The sequence below is a fragment of the Megalops cyprinoides genome, chromosome 12 (assembly GCF_013368585.1).
Source record: "Megalops cyprinoides isolate fMegCyp1 chromosome 12, fMegCyp1.pri, whole genome shotgun sequence".
Classification (NCBI taxonomy): Eukaryota; Metazoa; Chordata; class Actinopteri; order Elopiformes; family Megalopidae; genus Megalops; species Megalops cyprinoides.
Window position 1 is genome coordinate 11181158 of NC_050594.1, and position 27998 is coordinate 11209155.

Below are 27998 nucleotides of genomic sequence, written 5' to 3' on the forward strand. Positions count from 1 at the left end.
ATGGCCAAAGCCTATGAGTTCAACTGGCAGAAACACATTCCAGAATTTATGCAAGAGGGGGCTTTCTTCGACAGGTTTGATGAGGTAAGAAACTACTGTGTGTGTGTGTGTGTATGTGTGTGTGCGTTTGCATAGATCAATGCCGGTTGGATGTAATTCAGTTCGATGTTGAATTACAATTAGATGTTATCCAATTTGCATATGCATTCGGAGTGGTGTCGGCTTTCCTAAACAAGATACTACTGTCTACTTTATATAAGTAATTTAAAGCAATTTAAACATTAAATTCCATTATTATAGATTCTGAATGCAGAATCTGTGTTTTATTAGGGACACAATGTCACAGTTGCTACATCTAAGCATTCATTTTAGATGAAAATATAATAACTTCCCTCACTACTACTCACTGCCGCTGCATTTTAAGAGTAGGCCAGTGTTGCTTGCTGCTTTGGACTGTTGAACTGTACCAGGCCCAGCAGGCGGGAGTTAAATGTGCAAACACGGAGATGAAATGCTGCCACTCTAGCAGCAAACGTAATTACATTTCCACCTGGACTGATTTCCGGGTTACTTGCCTGTTTGAAACAAACGCAAGTTCGAAGGCCCCTGCCAGCTCAGTGAGAATGTTCTCTTTAATCAAATCAGGAAGCATTAAGATTCCAGGCCGAATCCACCTCATTTGTTTTGTGTCAATTAGAACTGCCAGGACAAGGGCTAATGGTCTAATGGTCTAAGAATGCTCTCCAGACTTCTACAGCGGGAAGTACAGACACAGTTAGACAAAGGGAGGTATTGAGCACTAGGGCTAGTCACAGTACACCTGGTTGATCTCCGTCCCATAAGATGGAATATCTATAGAATTAGCCTCAGAAATGAAGTGAGCTTCATTTTACCTTCCTCAAAGATGATGTAGGAAAGTTATGGTGAGGTATGTTGTAGGGTTATGTGTTAAGAGTATGTTAGTGTGAGGGGATGTGTTAGACTGTGTTTATCGTGAGGGATGAATTGAATGTGTTAGGGTGGGAGATGTATTAAAGTGATGTGTTTAATTTTGATTGAAATTTTGTAAGTGCTGTCAAGATTGTTTTTAGACAAAATTGCGTTCCTTTTAATCCCTTGTCTACATTTTTCTGCTTATTTAAATAAAATTAGCAGATGACTTAGTCATTTAGGACTTTCAAAATTCAGATCCAAATACCCAGACCCAGTTAGTGGTTTGTTGGGGATTTTTAATCAAGTAAATATCAAAGGAATAACAAGGGAAAATGGCCTAAGCCAAATTTGTGAAAAAACACAAGTGGTGGGGAAACTTGACCTCTTCCTGACAAGTCTGTAAAAGCAATACATGGAACCAACCACTTGCATTGTGCTGTCGTTATATATGAAGTAGTTGTTTTGCATTTACATTGGTTTGTGACTACATATTTTACCCTATTGCTTCCCTGTGTGTGCATGAAGCCTTCTTTCACCACAATGCAATGGCAGAATTGTTCTTAGGAAGTGTGTGATACTTTGTGAAACTGTTAAACTACACTGTATTAAATTACAGGACCCCTTTGTCTTTGATGCAAACTGTCTCGTCAGACTGGATGAGTTTGGCTTCTTCTTGACATGGAAAAGTGAAGGAAAGGTAGGACATCAGACACTGTCATCTCAGAACTATTTCTGCAATCAGTGTGTATGCAACATAGTTCCTCTAGTGCACAAGCTCTTTCTCCTTCATAGAGAACAAGCAGCACAGAAGCCTCCCTGCTCACAGTTATGGGAGAAACTCTGATTTTCATTCACGCACAGGATATTACATACCATTACTGTAGAGCTGGTATTTAATACCATTGTCTGAGTATCTCACCTTCATAGATTACATCTCATTTTACCATTCAATGCAATACAGTATAAAACAATATAACCACAGTATAATACAGTACAGTTGGACTTAATTGTCAATAGTGTGGGACATTTCCTTTTACGTTCACAGGATAACATATTTATTACACAATAAACAAAATATATGTTTCATAAATACTGTGCCTGTTTGTCCATACAAGAGATAGAATGTAGTTGAATATGTATAGCAGCAGAAAATGGAAGATTTTAAACATTCCCTCACCATCACTTAAATAACTCATTTCATTTTGTTGTACAAGATCCAAATTATGATGGTCATTCTATTCATTAAATCATGAGACTCTTGGGAAATGGCAAAGGAAATTTTTCTGCTGATTTTTCTGTGCTTATTTTGAAACATTCCTGTGATCTGTCTGACTTCAGGAGGGCCAAGTTTTAGAGACTTCACTCATCAGTTATGTCCGCAGTGCTGTTCTGCCCAAGGTAAGCTCTCTGATACACATTATAACCTTCACATCATACAACATAAACATCATATCATACAGTACAGTATAGGCACCACATCAAACAGTATCACCCACAAATCTTGCAGATTAACCTGTACATCAAAAAGTACTGTGTAACCCTCACATCGTGCATTATGATGTGGGGGTTACACTATTACACTCGCCACAGTACGGTTGACCAGCATTTATTTTAAATAAATCCAAAACTATTTTGATGAGTAACAGTAAGGAGCAAGTTTTCTGTTATTGCCTGCCTGTTATTATTATGACTGTTAATTGTTTTAATGACAATACAGAGCAGCTCTGTGTAGTTTTGGTAAGTCTGTAAAGCATGTCTGAGTTTTGGCGTGTGTCCTTCCGTCCTCTCCTCCTTCCATCCTGTCAGGATCCCAAGCTGCTGTTGAGCCTGGAGGCCCTGGGGCAGGCGGAGAGCGACCTGGAGAGCCGAGTCCTCTGCATCAGCAGTGGCACCGACCTGGTCAACCTCAGCTTCATGTACCTGCTGGCAGACAGCAGCGACACTGCAAAGGTACACGCCCATCCGCTGCGCTGAGCTAGAACAGCGAGTGAACACTTTATTTCACTGAGCGGAACGGGGACAGGATGTTGAGCCCATGCTATGTGTGTGCAGACAGGGTGATTCTCCCTTTGCTCCAAGAGAGTCAGTGTCCACCCAGTATGTCATCACATTAGTAATTCCTGGTTCTCCTGTGTGAATTTTCTTTCTCGTGAATGGCTCATTTGTGCAGGAAATACTCGGAGACTAATACAGAAACAGAAAACTAAGGCGCAGCACTATGTTTTCAGAGTAAAATCTGAAATGTAAAATATCTGTCAGCATCACAATAAAGCTATATGACCATCAATAAAAAATTGTAATTGTTTTCCATTTAAAAAGTAGTCGTCCTAAATGATCAGGACTTGTCTTGATAATCCACATCCGATACAGATCAGATCGGACACTTTTGTTGAACTGGCCACCCAGCGCTTGGCTCACTGACCACTGCAATAGTTAGGAAGGTCTTGCCTGAGCTTTGCCAGAGTCCTCTGCTGGACCAACCAGCTGTTCTCTCGGTCCCTGCTGTTTTTGTCAGTTTGTTTTTCTCTGAGGATGAAAGGGGGTCTAGTCCCAGATGAATTAAGAGGCCCTGCGCTTCACTGTGAAGTGTGCTATCATCTTTCTACTGCAGTCTGTGTGCAAAAATAGCTTCCTCGTAAAACACTGGGATAGAGACACGCAAGCTGTAAAGCAAGATAAAGGGAAAAAAAAAAAAAAAAAAAAACATCCTGCAGATACACAGCAGAGCAAGCATCTCTGTGGCCAAAATGGGAATACATTTTCGTGCACTTATAGTATAAACTGTTTGATAGAAAGTGTGTGTGTGTGCGTGTGTGTGTGTGTGCGTGTGTGCGCGTCTCCATATATATCTGCATGTTTGTATTAATCCTGCATTGCTCTGCCTCAGGCCTAGTGCTTCTGTACAGCCTCATCATGTACATGTGTGTGTCACATAATCCGCTTCGTGTTGCAGTGTACTAATGACAGTTACCATTTTGAATGAAGAGTTTATCATGCAAGTTCCTGTGCATGTGTGTTATTAGATGATTGGAAGTTGAAGTGAGCTGTGAAAATGATTGTGGTGAAGACTGCTGGGCCAAGAGGGGCAGCTCCACAATGTGGCCGTAATGGAAAGAGCAAACCTATTTATTTCTGTCCTCTGTGAAATGAAGACATACAGTACTGCAAAGCAATAACCTAGTACCAGCTGGTCCTCTTCAGTCCTCTCAACACAAAAGGCTGTCACCAGCAAGAACAGGACTGTCTATTTATACCTTTAAACATTAGTTCAGGTTTGCTTGTTCATCTTCTGTTCGTTTATGTTCCTTTTCTGGTGAGCTAACAGTTTTATGTGTACAGTATGACAGCAATGTAAATCACTTGGGAGAGTGTATTAGTGTTACCCCAGCAGTGTTTGTTGAAAGTTTTGTTCATTGTTTTCTCACAGCAATGGGTGGAGGGATTGAGGTCACTGATTCACAACTTCCGAGCGAACAACGTGTGTCCGATGACCTGCCTGAAGAAACAGTGAGTACTGGAACACTCCAACACAAGTGGTCCTGAGAGGCCAACACAGCCAACACGCCCCTGGTACCTCTGCCAGAGATCCTGCAGTTCCCAAACAGCAGCGTTCAGGCCTTACCCTTCGACCAGTAGATTACTGAACACTTGAATACGTGACGTAGCTAGAGATCCAGAGCACAGATGTCCAGACTGGCATTCAGACATGCCTCCTGACTTTTACAAAAGTAAGTTAAAAGTGTGTAAGATTTGTGTCCAATACTGTAACATGAGTATATCATGCTACCTGTGATATTATCTTTTTCCTTTTTTCCCCCTGTACAGTTGGATGAAGTTGTCGTTTTTGACTAATGTGAACGGCAAAATACCTGTCAGAAGGTGAGAGCACTAATCAGTTTACATTTACATTTACATTTAAATTTATTTATTTAGCAGACGCTTTTATCCAAAGTGACTTACAAAAGTGCATACAGCAAGTATAGCGACAGTACGGGGACAGGATGTGTACAGTTCCACAATGAGACAGTTCTCAGCTGAGAGCAGCGTCTGCTTGAGGACATAGTACTATTAGATTTGTACAATTACAGCCTATAGGGCAGCTAACACGATACACTTTCAAACGGTGGACTTCGACAACTTCAAACGGCGCAATGAGCGTCAGGGTAAAGGCGGCAACAAGAGACAAATTTAAAAGCACAATTTAAAAAGCACAGCAATTTACGACAGCACTGATGGGCGGGGGGGGGGCAGCAATTGTGTGCTGGGTCAGTCCAGGTAGAGTCTGAAGAGGTGCGTCTTCAGGCCCCGTCTGAAGGACTGGGGTGAAGAAGCTGTCCGTAGCGAGACCAGGAGTTCGTTCCACCACTGGGGAGCGATGTAGGTGAAACGCCGATGTCCGGCAGAACGAGCACCTCCTGCCTTGACCATGCAAGGAGCGAGGCGTCCAGTTGCTGCTGAGCGCAGGGGTCGGCCTGGTGTGTAGGGCTGGATGAGTTCTTGGAGGTAGGCAGGGGCTGTCCTGTTGACTGCAGAGAAGGCGAGGGTCAGGGTCTTGAATCTGATCCTGGCAGCGACAGGAAGCCAGTGGAGGGATTTCAGCAGGGGAGTAACATGGGAGAATTTGGGGAGGTTGAAGATCAGTCGGGCAGCTGCATTCTGGATGAGCTGGAGAGGCTGGGTGGTGCATGCTGGGAGGCCTGCAAGGAGAGCGTTGCAGTAGTCCAGTCGAGGGAGAACTGTGGCCTGGATAAGGAGCTGCGTCGCGTATGTTGTCAGGAACGGACGAATCCTCCTGATGTTGTGGAGGAGGAATCGGCAGGCCCGTGACGTGCGAGCAATGTACTCCTTGAAGTCCAGGTTACTGTCGAGGGTGATGCCCAAGCTCTTTGCTGACAGTTGAACTTCACTGATTACTACAACAAAAACCAGATATCCAACATTGCCTGACTACATTTCTTTGGCTCCAATACCTCTGAGGTCATCAGAATGAGACGAGCTGATGCTGCTTTGTTGCATTTAGCATGTGGAATTAGAGCCAGTGTGCGGCATTGCAAAACACATTGTAAAAAGCAAACCCAGGAGCAAATGAAACTAATGAATGCTCTTTCTGCTTTCTCCTACAGCATAACCAGGACCTTTGCCTCTGGCAAAACGGAAAAGGGAATCTTCCAAGCCCTGAAAGACCTGGGCCTTCCCAGCGGAAAGGTGCCCTGCTCCCTCTGTCTCTCTGTCCATTAGTGTGTTCATATCTAAGAGTTCAGTGACTAGACTAAAAAGGGCAAGCTGTGACATGCCATTGTTGAATTTTGCTTTGTCCTTTTTATTTGTCTTGGTCACAGAATGATGAAATTGAACATGCTGCGTTTACCTTTGACCGATTTTATGCCCTGACCCAGAAGATCTGCCCCCGGACTGACATTGAGGAGCTGTTCAGGAAACTGTGAGTCTACCAAGCCATCACACACACACACCAAACCACAGTCAGCACAGACACACACTGAGCTGCATTCAGCACAGACACACCAAACCTGTGAAGACACATCAAGCTGCATTCAGCAATGACACACAAGCCACATTTAGCAGACTCGCATCAAACTGCATTCAGCACAGACATACACTGAAACACATTCAGCACAGACACACACCGAACCACATTCATCACAGACAGACACTGAAACACATTCAGCACAGACACACACCGAACCACATTCATCACAGACAGACACTGAATCACTTTCAGCACAGACATACATTGAACCACATTCAGCACTGCAGTACAGTGAAATACCTAAAACCACTTTGGTTTGATTTTGAAAATGAGGAAAGGCTTTTAAGACCCATGGGAAATAAAATTTTGATTACCATTTTACTGTGACAATATATCTTTATTACTCTTGTCTTAAAACTTGTGTAATTTGTACATGACACTCACAATGGTCTTTAGGGGATAAGTTTAAAAAGGGAGAGAGAAATCTTGTTTCAGCGTATCTTTGCTATTCTTTAGAAGAGAAACAGAATCATGTTCATCTTGGGTGTTTATATCTGCTGTACTAACTTCTGTAAATAAACAAAAACCCTAACCGTCTTCCACATTTTGAATATTAACCTGGTAAACTAACAAGGGCCTGTATTCAGACTAACTGCACTGTACTTTTAAAGCACAGGTGGAAATGACCCCTTCAGTTAGTCATGCTTGCTTAGCTATGGGAGGTGATAGGTTAGTGCAAAAATAGTAGTCTTTCCAAAAGGCAGGTGTTTTACGTACATCCAGTACAGTGAAACGAGGGAGGTGCGAAAATATATACAATGACATCCAAAAAAAAACCAAAAGAAAACCAACAAAAGAACACCACCCAGAAACATTAATGCAACACAAACAAAATATTTCCACTGTTTCATTACCAATGGGGGTGTGTTAACCTATACAAGTGCGTGCCTGTCATGGCGTGCGCTCCCCGTAAATGGCACATATCTTGGCCTCATATCTTAAGCGCTAATATTTAGCACCAATTTCCTCATTAATCAACAAAATGGTAAATGAAACTTGTGTAACAAAAAATGAAAAGAAATTCTGCGCTATTCAAATATCACCTCCTGTAAATTAACAAAAGTGAAAACTTAAATGGAGATATGACCATGTTGATATGCTGCAAATGCATTTGAACGTTAAACTGCAGTAAGAAATGTGGAATACAGATGTAAAGACGTTTTAGTTAACAGGCCAGTAAGCATACACTGGGGGAAAGGGGTTGGACTGGTGGTTAAACAGTCAGGGAAATGGTGCTGTAAATTATGTCATGTTGTGAGGGTTCCCGCACCGAGTCGTATCGTCACTATGCAATTCAGTTAAGGCTGTCAAAAATAGATACGTTGAGACCACTTCGGTAGTACCAAAACAGTGAAAGTACGCTAACTTTCTGCTCCTCGATGTCTGTACAAAAATTGCGGCTTTGCTTTAATGTAGAATATATAGTCAATTACCAACAAAAAGGCTTCGCTTTTTGACTGCATAGGGACACCATAGGTCTTATTTTTTAGTGCTCATATTTCCCAACCCCAGTCCTAACTCAAATTGATCTATTTTCTGTCATTACATATGTGCAATACAACTTGTTAAGTAGAACAGTTATTGAAATACAAACATTTGCTATTTATTCTAAGTAAATTACTGCCACTGTGGTGTTTGACGTTACTGTCATGTCAATGTTGTTTGCCTTTACTGAAGCAAAATGATCTTTTTTGTGTGTTCAGATGTTTATTTGCTGTTATATTGTCAAACTGATCTTATACCATATCGAAGATCAAACATGTTGTATGGTGTCAACAATAAACTCAGCCTGTCATGTTGCTTCTACTCCAGAGTAATTATTAGAGTAGTCATCGTCATCACTATTACTCCTTTTTGTCATTTTAGGAATATTTTGCAAAAATAAAAAAGAAACACTGTAGCCGAGGTTGTTAAGATACCGCACAGCTAAAAATACCCTCTAGCTCTAAACCGTTGCAAAACTCTCCCTCTCACACAAACACCACACAACACCAGTACTCCTCTGTGGCACAGACCCCACACAACACCAGCACTCTTCCCTGGCACAGTCACCATAGAGCTACAGGGCTCTCCTGCTGGCACAGACACCATAGAATCTGGACATGTTCTTCTTTGCAGTTATGTGAATTAGCATGGCAGATTGTTATTGAGTATTATTGAGTGGTCAAGTTGTTGACTGACCTTGTAGTTCACTGATTGAGAGGTATGTTGTGTATATATTGAGTGTGATGACCTTCATTCAAGAATGAATCACTTACGGCAACGTGCAGAGAGGGCTCCAGGAAAGAGCATTGGGTCACATACAGTATCTGCTGGCTTTGGTAGGATTGGATCCTGGCCTATAATTTTAATGCAGACTTTTCGTTAGTGGGAGGTAAGGCATTAAAAACTACTATTGTGTGATTTCATTTTTCACAAGTTTTATTAACTGTAAATTGAAAATTGTAACAGTTTGTTTTTTTTCTCCCAAATGAATTCCTTTTCAACAGTGGAGGCAAAAGGGATTATTTAGGCATAGACCAGTTAGTCAGCTTTCTGAATGAAGTAAGCTTTTTTCATTCATTAACTTGTCTGTGCTCCAGCTTTGCTTCAGCAGCTCCTCACACTGCCCCCGCCCCCCACCTCCCACCCCCTACCCCTGCCTTTATGTTTGTAACTATGACAGGCCATGCAAGGGCAGAACTCTGCCTGCTTTGAGGGCCATGGTGCTTGTTTGGCTGGGTTTATGTGTGCTGTTTGCGTGGGAGTGACCCATTCAGTGCAGCGAATAAAGTAGCCGAACCAGGCAAGTACAGCAGGAGAGTGTTCACAATCTTCCATTATGTTGAAATGATAGTAAAAAAAAACATCAAATCGGCTATGCGCTCCCTCCTCTGCTTTGCACTCGCATCATTATTGGCTGTGTAATCACTTACTTAATGCCCACATCAGATCGCCATGAGTCTCTGTCTCTGTTTGAAACCCATCGTTAGCAATGGGAAGGTGTGCTGGTTTAATAGGTGTTGTTAAAGTGCCTGTGTTCTTTTGGCAGAACCAACGGGATCCTCGTCTGAATGAGATCCTGTTCCCGTTCTACGACTCTAAACGAGCCCTGCAGATCATAAGCGCATACGAGCAGGATGCTGAGCTTAGGAGAAAAGGTAGTGCTGTCGCTCCAGCACAACCGTTCGCGCACACACACACAGACCTGTACATACACACATTCTGAAACGCATGGTATTGCAGTGGTGGTTTCAGTGAAAAGAAAGGTACCGAAATGTACGGCTGAGTTGAAATTTGGAAATGCTGTAATATACTAGCCCTCTAGTGGACAGTCGGATTATTCATGTTTGTATTTTTGCTGCTTCTTATTACCACAGCATAACTGTGTCAGAGGTGTGGGTTTCTTTCCCTTATTTTCAAAACACATTTAGAGGGAAAACATGGGTACAGGAAAGGTGCAATTAACCTGTCACCATTCAGAAGGCTTTGCTGGGTATTCAGTGCAGTTTTCTCACCCATGTAATTTATCTTGGTCCAGATTTCGTGTCTTGCTTGCTGTGCCCTCCTGTAAAATGAAGGATATTTTTGTTTAGAGGGCAGTGCATGTACATGCCATTGTCAGTACCTTTCAGTTACAATCTCCCAGAAAGCAGTACTATCCGCTTCTAGCATTTGGTTTAGTGGCGAGTACATCTCTTTCCTCTTTTGTGACTCATAAACCAGGCTGAGTTCACTGGTGTAGGTGCTGAATTGAACATGCATATACACCACACATGCCAGCAGACATGTCAGATACACAGGTACATACATATAAACCCCCCCTCCTAACTAAACCAGCCTCCTAACTAAGCTCATTTTTTGAAAACATCCTATCTTGGAGTGTATGGAATGTGGTGTGGAATGAGCAGAAGTTTTTTTTTAAAGTGTGAAGTATGATATTTAGTTCAGAAAAAGGAAGCACGTCATTCCCCCATGTGATGCTGGAATGTAAAAGTTTCCAGACGTTTCTCTATGCTGATATTCTGGCCCTCTATTCCAAAGGTCTGATTTCGAGTGATGGGTTCTGCCGGTACCTGATGTCAGACGAGAATGCGCCTGTCTTCCTGGACCGGCTGGAACTCTACCAGGACATGGACCAGCCTCTAGCCCACTACTTCATCAGCTCCTCCCATAACACGTACCTGATTGGCCGACAGTTTGGAGGGAAGTCCTCGGTGGAGATATACCGACAGGTGCTCCTGTCTGGATGCAGGTACAGCAGGAATGCAGTCTGGAACACCCAAAGATATGCCCAACACACCCCATCACACATCAATACACCAGTATACCCCCAGCACACCCCAGCAAACCTAAACATAAACCTAAACCTAAACTCGCACCCAACACACCCCAATGCACCCCCCAAGAGACGCTCACACTATTACTCAAATGTGTGTTTATGTGTGTGAATGCACTCACGTGTGTTCGTATGTGTGAATATGCACATGTCCAGGTGTGTGGAGCTGGATTGCTGGGATGGAAAAGGAGAAGATCAGGAGCCTATTATAACCCATGGGAAGGCCATGTGCACTGATATCCTCTTCAAGGTGAACACACAAATAATACACATGCGCACATACCCAGACACACAGACATTCTCTTCATCCTTCAAGATAAACATGCACTACTGTCAATCAATACATGAACACAATGATTGGAGTACATATCGCTGATCTTCCCTTCTGTGTTGTGTGTCACTCTATGCACTGACACACTGGTCATCTCACTGTCTCTCAGCCTGGTCATCAGGCAAACAAAAAGTCCTTGCCTTCCTTTTTTCTGTGTATTTTACAATCTCAACTCTGTTTTATATGCACATATGTATGTGTTATTTGTTGATATAAGGTTAAATTGTATAAGGTTATGTTTATCAAATAATATCATATTATAGCAAGGTTGGTACATTGCTTATATGTGTGTGTGTGTTTGAGAGTATACCCCCATTAAAAGGAGTATAGGGTAATTTGTGTTTGAGATGTACTGATCTCTCAGGGAAATGCACATAAGAAATCAAATATATCAAAAATAACCAAAAATTTATCAAATCATATAGTCCAATGTATTCTGTGGAAATAAAGATACTAAGCATTAGAACTCGGTAGTTCTAACCTCAGTATTACCCCGTGCTAATGATTAATGTTATTTATTGATGTTATTTTCTGTTATTTTAGGATGTAATTCAAGCAATTAAAGAAACAGCTTTTGCGTCTTCTGAGTACCCTGTGATTCTGTCATTCGAAAACCATTGCACGTACGTGATGTTCTGTATACAGTTTGTTTTGGTCAAAGTTTTATAAATGTTGTTTGGAACGATTCTGTTCTACTTTTCAGAACTTTCACTTTTGACTATAGTTTAATTTAGAGTATGTCATGTCTGCAGCTATGTCTCACATTACCCAGGGAGCTGACTGATGACGTCATCTCCCTCCTCTTTGGTTCAGGAAGCAACAGCAGTATAAGATGGCCCGGTACTGCGAGGAGATCTTTGGAGACCTGTTACTCAAACAACCGCTGGAGGGATTTCCGGTTTGTCTGTATTGCCTCTTATGATTTGACTGATCCAGTTGAATGCTGCCGACTATGTCAAATCCTGGTCTTGTGTTGTTTTATGTCACAGCTAGAAGCAGGACGTCCTTTGCCATCCCCTGGTGATCTGAAAAGGAAAATCCTCATCAAAAACAAACGATTAAAACCTGAAGTGGAACAGAGTAAGCTGCTGCTAAAGGCGTGCATGATCATAGCACAGTTGCACCACCAAAAGGCTGCTTCCATTACTGATTACGTTTCTGTTACCTTGGCTTTTAGATCCAGCCCATGTCATTTGACACACTTCTTGATAGGCACCGTTTGACAGGAAGTGTAGCTTTAGTATATGGTTCGGTGTGCTGAGGACGCAACTTCACTGACGCATTGAGGTGAGCTGAGGAGGAGCATATCTTCAGTAAATGTTTGCTTTTGCTCACAGGGCAGCTGGAGGACTTCAAAAAGCACATGGAAGGAGGGGGAGCCAGTTCCCCCATGAACCTCCTAGAGGACGAGAACGAGGAGGAGAGTGAGAACGGTGAGCATGCCCAGTGTGTGCTGGAACTAAACACAGAGCCACATGAATGCATCACTCCTGAGGGCTTTAGACTGGATATCATGTGTCTCTGCTGTTTGAGGGTCACCAGGTCTCCATGAAAAGCAGCGTTAATGTTGATTTAAACAACAACAGCATTAGAGAAGGTTGTTGAGTGCGGTGAATTGCAGGGTGAATCATTGGCCTGTCCTGCTTTGTAGCTGCCAACTCTCCCTTGTGTGCTTAACCTTTCTGGCTGTAGCCCGGCTGTGGACCATTCCTCATCTACCAGGGATCATCATGTAGACACACAGGGACCTAAGAAAAGTGGGGGTCCAATTACTCCTGATTAATAATGATTGCTAGTTAAGCAGAAGCTACTGTAAGCTTTAGAATCAAGCTGGAACATAGGAGAGTAATTGGGTGAATCGGTCTCTAACATGAACAGTTGTGAACATTACGCAAGTAAATGGACCAACTGTTTGTGTGTGCCCTGAATGTCCTGCAGATGGATGTCTAAATGAGCCTTTCTGAGACATCAGGCTTCATTGTCTGTGAGTCAGATTAACCTACCATAACATTTAAGGAGGCCTAGCATATCATATGGTCAATAGTCCTTACACGGGACCTTATGTTTGTGTAGGACATGTTTAAAGGCTTATGGGTGATTATAACCATGATGGTTTTTGGTGTTGATGTGTCTCTTCTTCCCTACCCAGTGGAAGAGGAGGCCCACCCTGAGCTGAAGTTCGGCAGTGCTGTGCCCTCCAGAGACCTGAGCCAGAAATACTCACATCGCAAAGTCGGAAAGGTATGCTGCCTTTACTTCTACCTTTTACATACACACTCTGTCTGCACTGCGTTTGCAAATCCTGCAAGAAAGTAGAGGACACTCTACCCATCTAATAATCAGCAGTACCTATACACCAACATTGCTACTAATGTAATAGGATTAGACACAAAAAGATGGCAAACTGTGATGGTGCCATTAGCCGTAGGCATGTTTTCACTGCAGGTGAACTGTTTTGAATAACCACGGTTTGTACAGTGTCATCAGGTGGATGGCAGTACCAGAGCTAGTGAAGTAGATATACTGTACCACAGTGGCTGAGTGGACCAGGTACTCCTACATAGTTTTGGGAATTAATATCAGTTAATTTGTGCTTATGTTGCTCTTTAAGGATACTGAAGATGATATTTCAGACCCAACAGATATGACTGATGTGTCTGAGGCCTCTGACCTGGACAACAGCAAGAAGGTAGCCTACCCTATTCTCTTATGGTTCATGTGGGACTTTTGCAAGGGGCATATGTATTTTTGAACAAGGGTTAGCAATGTGTGATTATCTGAGTTGGGGTTAACTTTGTGTTTTTATCTGAGGGTGGGTTGGTGGGTGTAACTGTGTGTCTACATGGGGTAGTGTATTTACTGTGTGTTTATTTGGAGGGGTAGCAGTGTGTGTTTTTTGGGGGGGGGAAGTAACAGTGTGTATTTATCGTGGGTGGGTTAACAGTGGGTGTTTATATGAGGAGGGTTAACATTGTCTGTTTCTGAAGGGGGATGAGAGTCCTGAGGATGAGGAGCAGGCTCTGATCGCCTCCTACAAGTATGTGGGGGCCACCACCAACATCCACCCGTACCTCTCAGCCATGATTAACTACGCCCAGCCTGTCAAGTTCCAGGGCTTTGATGTGGCTGAAGGTATGTGTCCTCCAGAAGCTCACCCCAGCCCACCTCCAATAGGGTCAGTAATATGTCCATCATTTTGATTAGCCAATGAGACGTTTACAGTGTAAGGATGGTTCACACTGAGCCAGCATGCAGACCACTCTGCCCTCTTCTGGACTGATACTCATCCTACATCAAGTTTATAGCTACAATATATGCATGTCATAACACATATTTGCACAGCAAATCAAGTGTATAGCTACAATATATGCATGTCATAACACACATTTGCATAGCAAGTCATATATTTGTATCATATAGGGAGTGTATTTTGAAGTGTTTTTAAATGGGTATTGCTTGTTGTGGTGTTTAAATGGGTATGACTTTTTCTTTTGTAATCCGTTTCAGAAAGGAATATCCACCACAACATGTCATCATTCAACGAATCAGTTGGACTTGGATATTTGAAGACAAATGCCATTGAGTTTGTGAAGTATCCTTACTCTTCAGTCACTTCCTAATTTCAGGTTCACAACATCTTAATGCAGAATGGTGGGAGCAAGAACACACATAATTGCACAAAACAGTTATTAAACCGTAGGACTCTAATTGTGAATAATGACCTGTAGGGGTGTCACCTAGGCCATTGAATATTTGAATTGAAAATATATATTTATTTATTTGAAATATTTGCATCTTAAAATGTCAGGAGTCATAATACCATATGTCCACAAGAGGGCCACATAGTATTATCAAAAAATATTTAATAATGGGACAACTATCTAGCCAAATTTGTCTGACCTAATGAACCAAAACCCTCTCTCATGCCATGCCAGCTCCTACAGCACCGTGTTCCTATTCCTGTTAAATATATAAAAAAAATTAAGCTGGCTACTGAAATGTTGTCTCCTTGTTGAATTTTTGAACTTACCATCTTCAAAGTCTGAGGATCTGTACGTGTGCTCAAGTGGCTTTTTTAGAATTTTACCTTGGAAAGGGCAGTAAATTATGACTGAACACACAGGGCTAGATATTGGGTTGAAACAGTTAGAGCTATTTCTGTGAAATTCCAGCAGTAATCATATTTAAAATGTGACGGCCTTAATGAACTACATTTCATTTAAAACAAAAGGAGTATGCAGAAATTCAGTTCCAGTTTGTTGAGGTGCAAAGTTTGTTTTATTAAAATGTGATACACAGCAAGACACATTTGCTTAGACATGGCTGTAATGTTTATTTCTCCAAACTCCCTGCATTTTGAATAATTTAATGTGTTTAAATAATTTTAAAAAATGCTGCCAGCCAGGATTTATTTTAAACGAGCAGTCCTGTGTGAAATGGAAGATATTATTATGTGATATTTGACAAAAATTTGTACTGTCATTCTGTGTCTGTATAAAAACATGCTCACTCATACTCTCTTACACATACACACACACAAGTATACACTCACACTCACTCACAAACAGGCCTGAATTAAGGTAATTGGGTACCCTGGGCTATATAAATTCTGGGGCCCCTTCTAGGGGGGGGATTTTTGATTATTAAACTCAGACAAGAATATTAATTGTCTTATAAGTGACAGTCGGTGCTATAATACAAACTGTAACACATACATGGACATTGTACAAAACAACATCACATATGAGTAGTCAGCACTAATGGGCAGTTATCGTTGATGCTACTACAATCAAACAACAATCAGAAGCAGTGGCCAGCACTACTATATAGCAGGGGCAGTAGGTGTTGCTACTGTAACAGGGCAGTAAGCTAGCTAACATTACCAGGGAATATCAAGAGATGCAGTATAAGACTAGATAGTGCTAGCTATTTTTGTGAGTCCTTGACTACTGTTAACTAACCTAGCCAGTGGTACCACAAGCTATGCTGGCATACTTAATGGGTACCAGCTAGCTAGTTAATTTTATTGTCAGTTATCATGGTGGCCATTAGTGACTGTAGCATTAGCTAGTTATGCTAATGTTAACTAACTAACTAGCTTTATTTAGACAGCTTGCCAGCCTCTCACACAATCATCTCACACATTCATTAGGTAGATGAGGTAGATGATCCAGCTTTTCCTAAGCATCCTCCACCCTGCCCTGCACATGGCAGTGAGAACCCTTTTAATAGGCTGAGTGACGTGACCAATGGTGTTGCTGCAGTTATTTTCTATGCACTGTTGCTGATATGGTATAAAGGAACCAACATGTGCAACATTGTTGTGGCTGCACAGTGTGCAGCAGACCTAGTTTGAAGAAAAGCATTAGTGTAAAAAGTGTATTCTTTATGTAAACTGCAGTATGCTGAAAGGACAAAGGCAGATCAGAAAAGGTTCATGCATTTTTAATTAAAAAACATAAAATCATTGACAGTTGGATGCAAGCCATGGGACCCCTTGGAGGCTGGGCTCTGGGCTACAGGTCTACACACACACACACACACACACATATATATATATATGCATACCCAGGCACACACATTAACATAAGCCCCTGGAGATTGTCTCCATTCCAAAGACAAGGTGTTTGTGGAAAACCAGCCAAAGCCTTTTTCAGCTCCAGTGGTCTGCAAGGGCCTGGGGGTCCTAACCTGATTATAATGGTAAAGTATGCTCACGTCTCTGGCTTTTTTCCTGAATGGGGCACGCAGCTATAACAAGCGACAGATGAGTCGGATCTATCCCAAAGGCGGCCGTGTTGACTCCAGTAATTACATGCCTCAGATCTTCTGGAATGCCGGTTGCCAGATGGTGGCTCTGAACTTCCAAACCCCAGGTAACGCTGTCACCCCCCGTGTCACCGCATCCCCCCCTGCCAGGGAACAGATGCACACACAACTGGAGGCACTCCTTCCAGAACACAGTAGCTCCTGGGAAATGGAGTGTGCAGAGCTCGAGGCCCTGAGCACAGACAGGAGTTACAGGGTATCCTGTGGTGTCAGTGGCATGCTATGAATCTGTACACATTTCCTTCATACTCACATTCACATTCAAACACCTGATTCATAGGATGCATGATAGAACAGTAAAATGGACATACCAGATCCTTTTTTCTATGTCTATAATTTTTTTAATCACAGCAACTTCACATTTATTCGTACCTTTAGGTAATCTTTTCAATAAAATACAGAAAGACAAATCTGTACCAACATGCTGCTTTTTGGAAAACCTATGGAAGCTTTTTATTATGTAGAGATTTTATGTTTCCCTGGGGTATAAAAGACAGTAATACAAAAGAAATAAATTAGTTCTGTGGACCATCATGGTTAAACTCAGAGAGCGGTGCAAAGACTTCAGGCCAATGATCAATGACATCAACAAGTTTGGAATTGACTATAAAAGAACTCAAGCAACTTTCCACTGTGGTGTCCATTATTAAGAAAATGTGAAGCTCCTATTACAGTGGAAACCCTGGCAAGAGGAGAAGGTAAGTTGCCACCATGGCAGGCAGGCAGGCAGGCAGACAGGCAGTTCAGTTTTGGTAGCATGATTTAGTATGATAAATGTGACATTTTCATCTGAGCACTAAGACATACCACATAATAAATGACCCAAAACCATATTTACTTTACTTCTCCTTTGCTAGTGTCCTATAACATACAATCAAAATGAGTAAATGGATAGTGATGTACTGATATGCCTGAAACCTGTGAAATTAACATGAGTCGGGGGTTTTCTTAGACCCCAACACATCTGTTCATCTGTTCCAACACACAGATGGTGTTTCCAACATAAATCGTTTTTACATGCATTTTTATGTTGATCAGATGCTTTTATATGATCGGTATGATATGTAGTAAATAACCAAAGGAAATGCTTGAATATCACATTTTTCTTCCTTTCACAGATTTAGCCATGCAGCTAAACCAGGGAAAGTTTGAGTACAATGGCTCATGTGGGTGAGCATCAGCATTTCTTTAAGTTTATAAACGTACCTGAATAGCTCCTGCATAGGCCTTCTGTAGTACAATAGGTGCAGTACAAAAAGCCTAAAGTGTGTTGTAGTGTTAATGATTGTGATCCAACAAGTCTAAGGTAATGTGTTTCTGTATTGAAAACAGTAGTACTACAAGACTAAGGTGGTGTTGTATTAAAACAGCAGGCATAAGACAGAATGGCCAATCCTATAATGCACCTCAGATGGACATTGCTGCAGTGCAAATGAGATTTCTACTGCTACTTTAAGCTAACACTTAACTTTGCCCCTTGTCACAGAGCCGTCTCTTAATGTCCACACAGGTACCTACTGAAGCCAGATTTTATGCGTCGCCCAGACAGAATGTTTGACCCTTTCTCTGAAACGCCCGTAGATGGAGTCATAGCTGCTACTTGCAGCATACAGGTCAGTCCATTTAGAGCTTCATACTGTTGCCTAAAATTTCTGATTTTCTTTTTTTTTTTTTTTTTTTTGAGGATGTTTCATTCACACAGTTCTAATAAATTCCACATGTCATGTCCGTGACCTTTTTTTCCTCCCCTCATAGGTGTTGTCAGGGCAGTTTTTGTCAGATAAGAAGATTGGAACGTACGTGGAGGTCGACATGTATGGGTTGCCCACGGACACCATCCGCAAAGAGTTCCGCACGAGGATGGTCATGAACAATGGGCTGAATCCTGTTTACAACGAGGAGCCCTTTGTCTTCAGGAAGGTCAGTAGAACAGACTGCCCCAGCAAGGTCATATTCCTGTAGGGGTTAAGGGTGTTGGATCACACTGCTGTAGAGGTTGAAGGTGTAGGGGGTTTATAGTAATTATAATAATAAATTTTATTTATATAGCGCTTCTCATAAAGGCATTCAAAGCAATTTCCAGATAATAGAAAATAAAAGCTGACAGTAAAAAAATAAACATGTAAAATAGAGATAAATTGCAACACAAGTATACTGAAGAGAGGAAATAACAGTATTAAAACAGGCCATGCAGTAAAAATATAGACTTGTCTGTGAAATCCTGATAGTATCATCTTGGGATCACATCTGTTGCTTTCCCTTCCACTATAATTGGGCTTCTCTGGAACTGGGCTCCTGAATGAGTTGTAAAATCATGATGAGTAGCGTGTCTGTGTGTGAATTTTTCCATTGTTGGACACTGGAACCCACACAAACACGCACATGGGGATTTGGGCCTTTGGTGTTGCAAGGAAATCCTGTCTCTCTCTGGGAAATTGATCCATGTGTGCTGAAGGACTGGGGTTTGAGGTATTCACAAAGAGCCTGATTCTGAAAAGTTGCAGGTGTCCATTCGGACTGGTTTGGTACACTCTGTCTCTACAAGGTCATCCTGCCAGACCTGGCGGTGCTCAGGATTGCCGTCTACGATGATAACAACAAGCTGATTGGCCAGCGGATCCTCCCTTTGGATGGCCTCCAGGCAGGATACAGACACATCTCTCTGAGGAATGAGGGCAACAAGCCACTATCCCTGCCCACTGTCTTCTGTAACATTGTGCTGAAAACCTATGTGCCAGATGGCTTTGGTGGTAAGAGGATACCTCTCTCTGTGTGACTGGGGAACTTACTGAGGCTCTTTCAAGTAGACAGATTATCTTAATAGGGTAGTGTATGTGAAAAATTGTTTGGGTCCACGTTATGGACCTCCATATCTTAGAATCAGAAATTCAATTTAAAAAATGAACTTGACAGTCTGGAATTGATAGCACACATCTGTGGAACACAAAAAATTGTATAGCATCACTTGTCAGAGGAGAGAGAGTTTTCATTTGCTTTTCTTCATCTCCACAGCTGCAAATCTTTCTTATCTCATTTTATGAGAGGGTCCTATGAAAATTATGAAATTATAGAGAAGTGATAAGATTTAAAGCACATCCCATGCGGTCGCTGATGGTTTCATCAAACATGGTTTTCATCTTTTTGCCATGCAGAGGGCACATTCACTTATCGCGAACAGTACTACACTGTTTGCTTTTCTATTATATTCTATCTATGAATATTATATTCATTTTCTTTAAGTGGATTTATTTCTCAGACACTTTTATCAGAGGAACTTGCTAATATGGCGTTACACCTCAGATTTTCTTTTCTTTGCATCTTGTGGGACTTTTTTCTTCCTCATAAATGATCTGGTATGTGAATGCAGGTTCCTCTGTATAGTGTCAGTTCATCATGTTTTTAAATCCTGTTGTTCCAGCCATTGTAGACGCATTGTCTGATCCCAAGAAGTTCCTGTCCATCTCTGAGAAGAGGGCTGACCAGATGAGGGCCATGGGCATAGAGACAGTGTGTGTCTTTCTTCTTCTTTCCATATTCATAAAATGATCTGACACAGTTTAAATATAACTTCTTAGTAAACAAAATGCATATTAACAGTGACCATTGATTTTGCACTTAACAGATAGATTACTGCCAGACTACATAACTGCTATTTTATTATAACACGATTTTATCATGGTTTATAAAAAACGTTTTTCAATCCTGTTTTGAGGTGAATATCTAAGTCTGTCTTGTATGTCAGGTATGTGTTGTTGGTGATATGTGAAAATAAGTTTAAATTTAAAGATAAAAGTGGTAACATCTGGTTCAAAAAAGCTTTACTTCTGTTTCCATTTTCAAGCCCAGAGCTGTTATATGGATGGCTAAATGATTTGGCTAACACCCCGCTGTGTCTTGCTTGTACAGAGTGACATTGCAGACGTGCCCAACGGCAGCTTACAGACGGAGAAGAGAGGAAAGGGCAGCATGGTGAAGAAGAGTGTGACCCCACAGAGCAGCTGCGAGCTGCAGCAGGTCTCTATGTGGGGACAGACCAATGCCAACGATGCCACAAAGGGTATATCGAAAGCACACCCCAGTCACTCCCAAAAAAACATTCACCGAGTGAGCATATCACTGTCTGAACTCATTGTATTTTCTTTTAGTTTAATATAAAGGGAGGAAATATATTAATGCTGATATTTACAGTAGATACATTCCTATGAAAAGCTTCCTGAGGTGAGCAGTGTCCCTACAGTGGATAGTGAAACATGTTTAAGATTGTACCTTAATGTGGGCCATGTTGACCTGCAAAAATCATATTCAGTGGGACTTTCTAGACTTACTGTCACACAGTGAGATGGGTGTACTTCAATTAGTTTTGAACATGTCTATAATCATTGAATTTTTATTTTTGATATGGTCATGTCTGTAATGGAGGATGTCACATCTGTCTGTTTACCCCACCAGTTCAAATATTAGAGAGCAAATATTTTCATAATTACCGGCTTTGTGTTCTTTTGAAATGGCTGTCAGTGTTTTTGCCTAAGAACCTAGAGTTTACAGAGTTATGACATTTCATTTACCCTTCCAAAAATGCTTGACCATTTTTGTTTTGTCTGTAGCACAAGTTTATTTGCTATTTTTCTACAGTATTCCAGTATTTGCAAATTCACCATCAATTATGTCTACACTCATTCCTAAGTGCTATTGTCGAGATATGATTCCAAAATTTTCATTTACATTAATTCTGTGAGCCAGTTTTGATTGGAAATGTCACATCTATAATGCTGGAGTTGACCAAGCCAGTTTCCGTTCGTTGTGACCACCATACCCTTTGTATTTAAAGCCCTGCTTAACTGTAGGTGCACACCTTTATTTCTGGTATGTATATCAATACATAGCAGGGTAGTAAGCATAGTAAATAATAAATAATTTTTTTACTTTATGTTTCATTGTTTGTGGTCTTTTGTGAAAAACATGTATGCTCTCTGTCTGTCTCAGGTCCAACGATGTTGATGGCCCAGGTCAGTGTAGATGACCTGAAACAGATGAAGGTGAGGATAAACTCTAGAAGATTAGAATGGTTTTTAATAAAAATACTTCAGGACATGGCATTTTACAGGACAGGAACACCTGTCTCCTCACGAAAAGACCTCTGGAGTGAGAGTGAATGCTATAGGCACTATGGGCTGAAAGGGTGAATGAGATAGACATGAATGTATTTAAAGTGGCTTTCACTTTTTTCCAGACATACCTTAAACTCCTGAAGAAGCAACAGAAAGACCTTCATGCTTTAAAGAGAAAACATGCAAAGGTAAGTTGGAGGTCAAAATCAGTATTTCATATCTCCATTATTCCCTGTATTAAATGTTAAATTCTCTAGAAAATCCTGATTTAGAGGTTGCAAACTTCACCATCCATGGTGAAGTTAAATATGTGTATAATTACTGATCCATGCGTCCAACTGTTATCTCTCTGCTAACAGCACAGTTGAAAAAATGATATAGTTTGATATAGGCACATAAGAAAACCATCAATAGTAAACACTGACTTAGCTTTACAACATCAACAAATACCAAAACATCAAAAAAGGAAACATTCTACATAAGGTATGATAATGACAACCTGGGTGTGACAAGTGATGCTAATAGTTTCATCTAGCTGCCATGGAAAAAAGGACTTGTGTAAACTTGTTTCTAAATGGGGATCATGATGCATTAAACTGAGCTACACTGTAGTAATCACATGTGCTCAGGCTATTGCTATTAGATCTCATCCTTTTGAATGACCATTTAGTTATGTGTTCCCTACAATGTGCCTGTGTGTCATTTGCTGTATATTTGCAATAAAGATGATCAGCCATTTAGCTAAAAGATGGACATGCGCAACTTTTTCTTTGAAAAATACTTTGACAAGAATATACAGTTACATGCTAAGGTAGTCTTTGCAGTACTGGTGTTAATAAAAACACAACAAAAACATGAACCACTGACAGATTTTCAACCATGCTTTGTTTTTATGTTTCTATAAAGTAAACTGCCTCATGGTACCGAAAGGTCTATGTGTCAATGAAATGGTGTCAAGAATAATCACTTAAGATTGGAATGGGTGTCTGAGACTGCTTGCGCAAGTTTTGTCTGAACAGATACCATAGAGAAATACCATATGTCACTCCCATAATGTAGTGGATGGACCCAGCAGTGATCTCTCACTTCCTCTGCAGTCAGTCACTCTAACCTGTGGTCACTCACTCTTACCCCAGTGGTTCATATTTTCATTTGGTCCCAGGAGCACAGCACCATGCAGAAAACTCACTGCATTGAGGTGGACAAGATAGTGGCTCAACACGACAAAGAAAAACTTGGCCTCGAAAAGCTGCTGGAGAAGACCATCAGGAAAAAGGGGTAAATATACTGATGAATAAATATTAGATTTGTGTGTTCTGTTTTAGCACATATTCTACCCTATGTAAAGTGTTGCTTAAATGATGCGATAAAGCCTTTAAGCAGATGATGTAATCCACATGCAGGCCATTTGTTGAGTGCCTATATTAATAGAATATTTACTCATTTATACATATATGTGTTTCATGAGCACTAATTTATTTAACATGCTTGATTTAGCAGCATCAGTTAACTCTCAAGTGACTCTCATAGTAAAAACCACTAATAACCCTATGACTCATTATTACTGTTTGTTTTTCGTAGAGGATAGAGCTGTGCTGACTCTGCTGTAGTTGTAGTTGTAACAGCTAATGTCAGATAGTTATAATCAGATCATGAAATTTGGAAGTACATGAAGGTACATAAATTTCTAGCTGAAACTGTCCGGATCTATTGATCTATTATATAATTGTTTGCCTAACTGAAAATTTCTGACAATAGAATACTCACCTGAATTTCAGTTAGACCGTCCTTACAGTAAACCTTACATTTAACCAGAATTGTTTTCAGTTGTGTATATTAATTGTGGTTAAATTTTAACGCACCATATTCACTAAATTCAAATTGATACTTTTAAAACATTTTAATGTTTTTTTTCTGAGCCAACCCTTACAAGAGTGAGCTAGTATCTGATAGAAATCCTAGTCTCCTGTGCAGCATCGTAACACTTTGGCTTTAATTAAGTGTCTGAGTGCGTCCTGATAGTATTGTGTCTTACTCCTTGCGCCTCTGTGAGTGGTCCAAGTACCAAGTTTTGTTTTGTTGAGCTTATTTTTATTATTAATATAATTGTAATCTGTAGTAATACTCTGTATTTTATTTACTCCAGAGAAAATGACTGCCTTCAAGTGAAGAAGGAAATTGAAATTAAAATTCAGACAGTCACTGCTGATCACAAAGCAAAGGTAATTGTGTGTGTATGTGTATGTGTGTGTGTGTGTATGTGTATGTGTATGTGTGTGTGTGTGTGTGAGTGGTGCATTGTTTTGGGTCTATATCTGATCGGATGGATGTAAAACAACTATGTTTCTGCATTATCTGTCTTCAATGACTTCTGTGTTAAATAATTTAATAATTAGTGTTTGTGTGTTGTAGCTAGAGTGTGCATGTGTGAGTATATGGTTTGTCTGTGTGGTCTTTGTCTGTGTGTTTGCACTTGTAAATGTGCATACACGAGTACATGTGTCCTCTCGTGCACTGTAATGTATTGATATGTCATTGGTCAATGGAATATATTTCATTTAAATGGACAAATGATGTGCATTGTGAGAATGCCTGTTGCCTCATTGGTTATGAAGGTGTGTGTATAAAAGGTGCAAATGTTTGCACAAGGATTAGCTGGGGGCTCTGAACATATGGGATATGCAAGATGTCTGTGCTGTTGAAGAAAATCAATCAGTCAAGTGCCTAGACAGTGAGCTGGGTGTATGTAGTGAGAAATAGATGGATTTTGTTGACATTTTAGTGAAAGAGTCAACAGTTCCAGGTAGTTGATGCAATCTTTTCAGTACAGCACAGTTTTTTTTTTTTGTCCAGACCTGTGCTACAGTCTCCAGTCTACCTGTTCTGTGTAGGTGAGGGCCTTGGTGTCGCTGCATTCGCAGCAGTGGTCCGAGATGTTGGCGTGTCAAAATGCGGAGGAGCAGGACTTGAGGCACCAGCATGTCCTGCAGCAATGGGACGTTCTGAAGTCGCTGCTGGTCAGCGTTCACGAGCAGCAGATTCAGCACCTCAAGCTCACTCACGACAGGTGAGAGAGAACCATCAGCCAATGAAATCTTCAGGTTGCCTGTCCCTCAAAAGTTCAGAAAATGGAGAAACCAGGAGACACATTTGCATTTCCCATTGCAGAAAACCAAAGATTCATCTGTCAGAATTTAACTGAATTGAACCTTGGTGTGCATCCTTGCTTGATGTCATGAAGGCATGCTGGCTCCTGATATATTCTGGTTATGCAGGCTATGTAGGCATTGCAGTGTTTAGAAAACTACCACCTCTACACCCACATGAGACAGCAAACCTCCATGTTCTGTAATAAATACATTCACATTGCATGGAAATTCATATCTGTTGAACTGTCATCATTTTATTATAAGATGAGATTCTCAGAAATTGTATGCTAGCCATTGCAAGTACAATGTATCAGTTTAATAACTGTAAGTATAAATAAGTGGTGGGTGCTTACATTCAGAAGAATTATGTGTAGAAATGCTTTATCTGGCATTGGCAATACCCAGGAATGTTTCACCTCCTCTCAGTGAGCTCAGCAGAAGTAATGAAATTCCTGTATTTGCAGTGCATTTAGACTAATCACTGAACTTTCATTCCCCATAGACTGTCATCACTGATGCAAACACATATTCATAGAGTGTAGAAATTCTTCTAAGCCAAACTGTTCTTTTGAACTGAAAAGTCTTCTCTCTATTTAGCCTGCCCATTTTCCTAATGCAATTTGAAGAGAGGTTTCCACAGGCAAGGACCATGAACAGGGTGCTCATTGTTTCATGTAAATAGCATCATGGTTTCTATGGTGCTCAAATGGTTTGGCCCCACTCATGAGAGCCATTACAATGTCCAGACGACGGTGGCATGACTCAGCCAACACTAAACAGAGAAGCTTACCAAAAGTCACTGGCACCTGATTCTCTCTCTGCCCCATCTGTGAAGACAGAGCAAAGAGATGCATGCCAACCAGGCCAAGATCTCCATGGAGAACAGCAAAGCCATCAGCCAGGACAAGAGCATCAGAAACAAAGCTGAGAGAGACAGGTGTGTATTAACAAGGTGGAGAGAGACAGAGAGACAGACTGAGAGGAAAAAGGTATGTATGCTCTTATCCTTTGTTTAGCTCTTTCGGATACCAACATCCCACGTCCACTTTCACATCCCACATCCATCTCTCAAATATTATCAGAAATGAGGCAGAGGGGAATGTCACCTCCACCACCAGCATCCATGAAATAATTGACTACAGTACACAGGCTAGTTTGGATGATTTAAGCTGCAGTCTTGCCTGTTAGTCTGTATGTACAGATTTTAAGCTTTGAGGTTCTCCAAGCAACATTGTCACACATGCATCTTGTTTGGTTTTATAGGAGAGTTCGTGAATTAAACAGCTCAAACACTAAGAAGTTCCTGGAAGAGAGGAAAAGGGTATGATCCATCTCTTAATTTAAGAACTTAAGGATCTGTGAAATTGACATTTGTATTCCATAATATTGAAATACAGAATCCAGCATAATAGAAATATATATCAAATAAACTGTAGCTAAATACCAAATGTGTTGCCACTTTAACATGTTACATTTTACATTTACATTTATTCATTTGGCAGACACTTTTACCAAAGCGACTTACAAGTAATGTATAATACAAACAAGTGAGGTACAATACAGTGTAAATGTACGTATATGGTATATTGTAAGTTACATCTATTATAAAATATTCATAAATTACACAGCATTTATCAAAAGGACAGTAATTGGTATGTTCTGAAATGGACTTAGAAAAATATTGTTTCATTAATATATTTTAAAAATACACTATTAACTGTATTAACTGAAAGTTATGTTTGTGTAAATATTGGTTTCCAGCTAGCCATGAAGCAGGCGAAGGAGATGGAGCAGCTGGAGAAGACTCAGCATGAGGAGCTGGAGGAGCTGGAGAAACTGAAAGGGCAGGTGAGGGCAAGGCAGGGACAGGTCATACCTCACTCAGGTATTTGAGAGCTCACTCATCTTCGCTTGCAGGTATGAGCACACTACTTTCACTTTTCATAGTCTTGGTCATTCTCTGGCATTTAACATTATTTTTATGGTTTGCTTCCATTTTTCCAGTTTTTGAAAACGCATCATGTGAAGTCTCAATGCCAAGGTAGGTCGTGTCACTCGGCACACGTAGTGTAGCTGTGTGGACCTTTGTTCCCGTGCTGTTGTGTAGCGTTTTTAAAAATATTTGCTGACAGACGTCTGTTTCAAAATTTTGACAGACCTCTGTACAGTGACTTGGCTAACAAGGTAGTTGACGCAAACAATATCTGACAGCCAGCGGTTGCAAGTGTGCACACTAGACCAAAGCCTGTCATTTGTTGTGTCAGTGTAGCCTACAGTATGCTGTTAACAACAGCCAGCCTCCACACATGTGCTTGGAAGAGGATTTTTAATTTCATTCATTTTCTGAATGCAGTGTTGTTATAGTACACTCAAACCCACATTTGCACATAAATGCACATGCATGTAAGCAGTCTGTGTCTTTGCTGACCTGGTATCAGTCTCTGTACATGCTGACCTGGGGTCAGCCTGTATGCGTGCTGTCCAGGGGTCGGTTTCTGTCTGTGCTGACTTGGGGCCAGTGTAAGTGCACTGAGACTGTTGGCTGGTTTGTTACAGGCCAGGGAGATGCAGCAGATGTTGAAGCTGGAAGCCAAGATGGCACACAGACCAGCCACAATGTGAGGAGTCAGCAGACATCCTGAGACTGCCAGGCACATACACACACATTTATGTTTTTACTTTTCTCTTAATTAGATTGGGGAACCATAATTACAGTACAGGAGTGTCAGTTCCACTGAGAGAGATTTTGGTGAGTTTTTCAAGAGAGTGTCTGATGGACATT

General features: G+C 41.0%; 1 protein-coding gene across 1 annotated transcript; it reads left to right on the forward strand.

Moving 5' to 3' along the window:
• Positions 1-27996, forward strand: LOC118787119 (1-phosphatidylinositol 4,5-bisphosphate phosphodiesterase beta-4). Its single transcript, XM_036542553.1, has 37 exons — positions 1-84; positions 1550-1630; positions 2272-2331; positions 2740-2883; positions 4361-4440; positions 4759-4812; positions 6057-6138; positions 6273-6373; positions 8971-9025; positions 9513-9621; positions 10505-10715; positions 10956-11049; positions 11674-11753; positions 11944-12028; positions 12120-12210; positions 12468-12563; positions 13280-13371; positions 13742-13819; positions 14118-14262; positions 14638-14722; positions 16882-17006; positions 18078-18129; positions 18470-18572; positions 18715-18879; positions 19505-19709; positions 20378-20466; positions 20866-21016; positions 21943-21995; positions 22190-22255; positions 23230-23345; positions 24214-24289; positions 24959-25134; positions 26052-26153; positions 26480-26537; positions 26978-27064; positions 27221-27257; positions 27773-27996. The coding sequence occupies exons 1-37, from the start codon at positions 1-3 to the stop codon at positions 27856-27858; spliced, it is 3654 nt and encodes a 1217-aa protein (XP_036398446.1). The 3' UTR covers positions 27859-27996.
• The last annotated feature ends 2 nt before the right edge of the window (positions 27997-27998 follow it).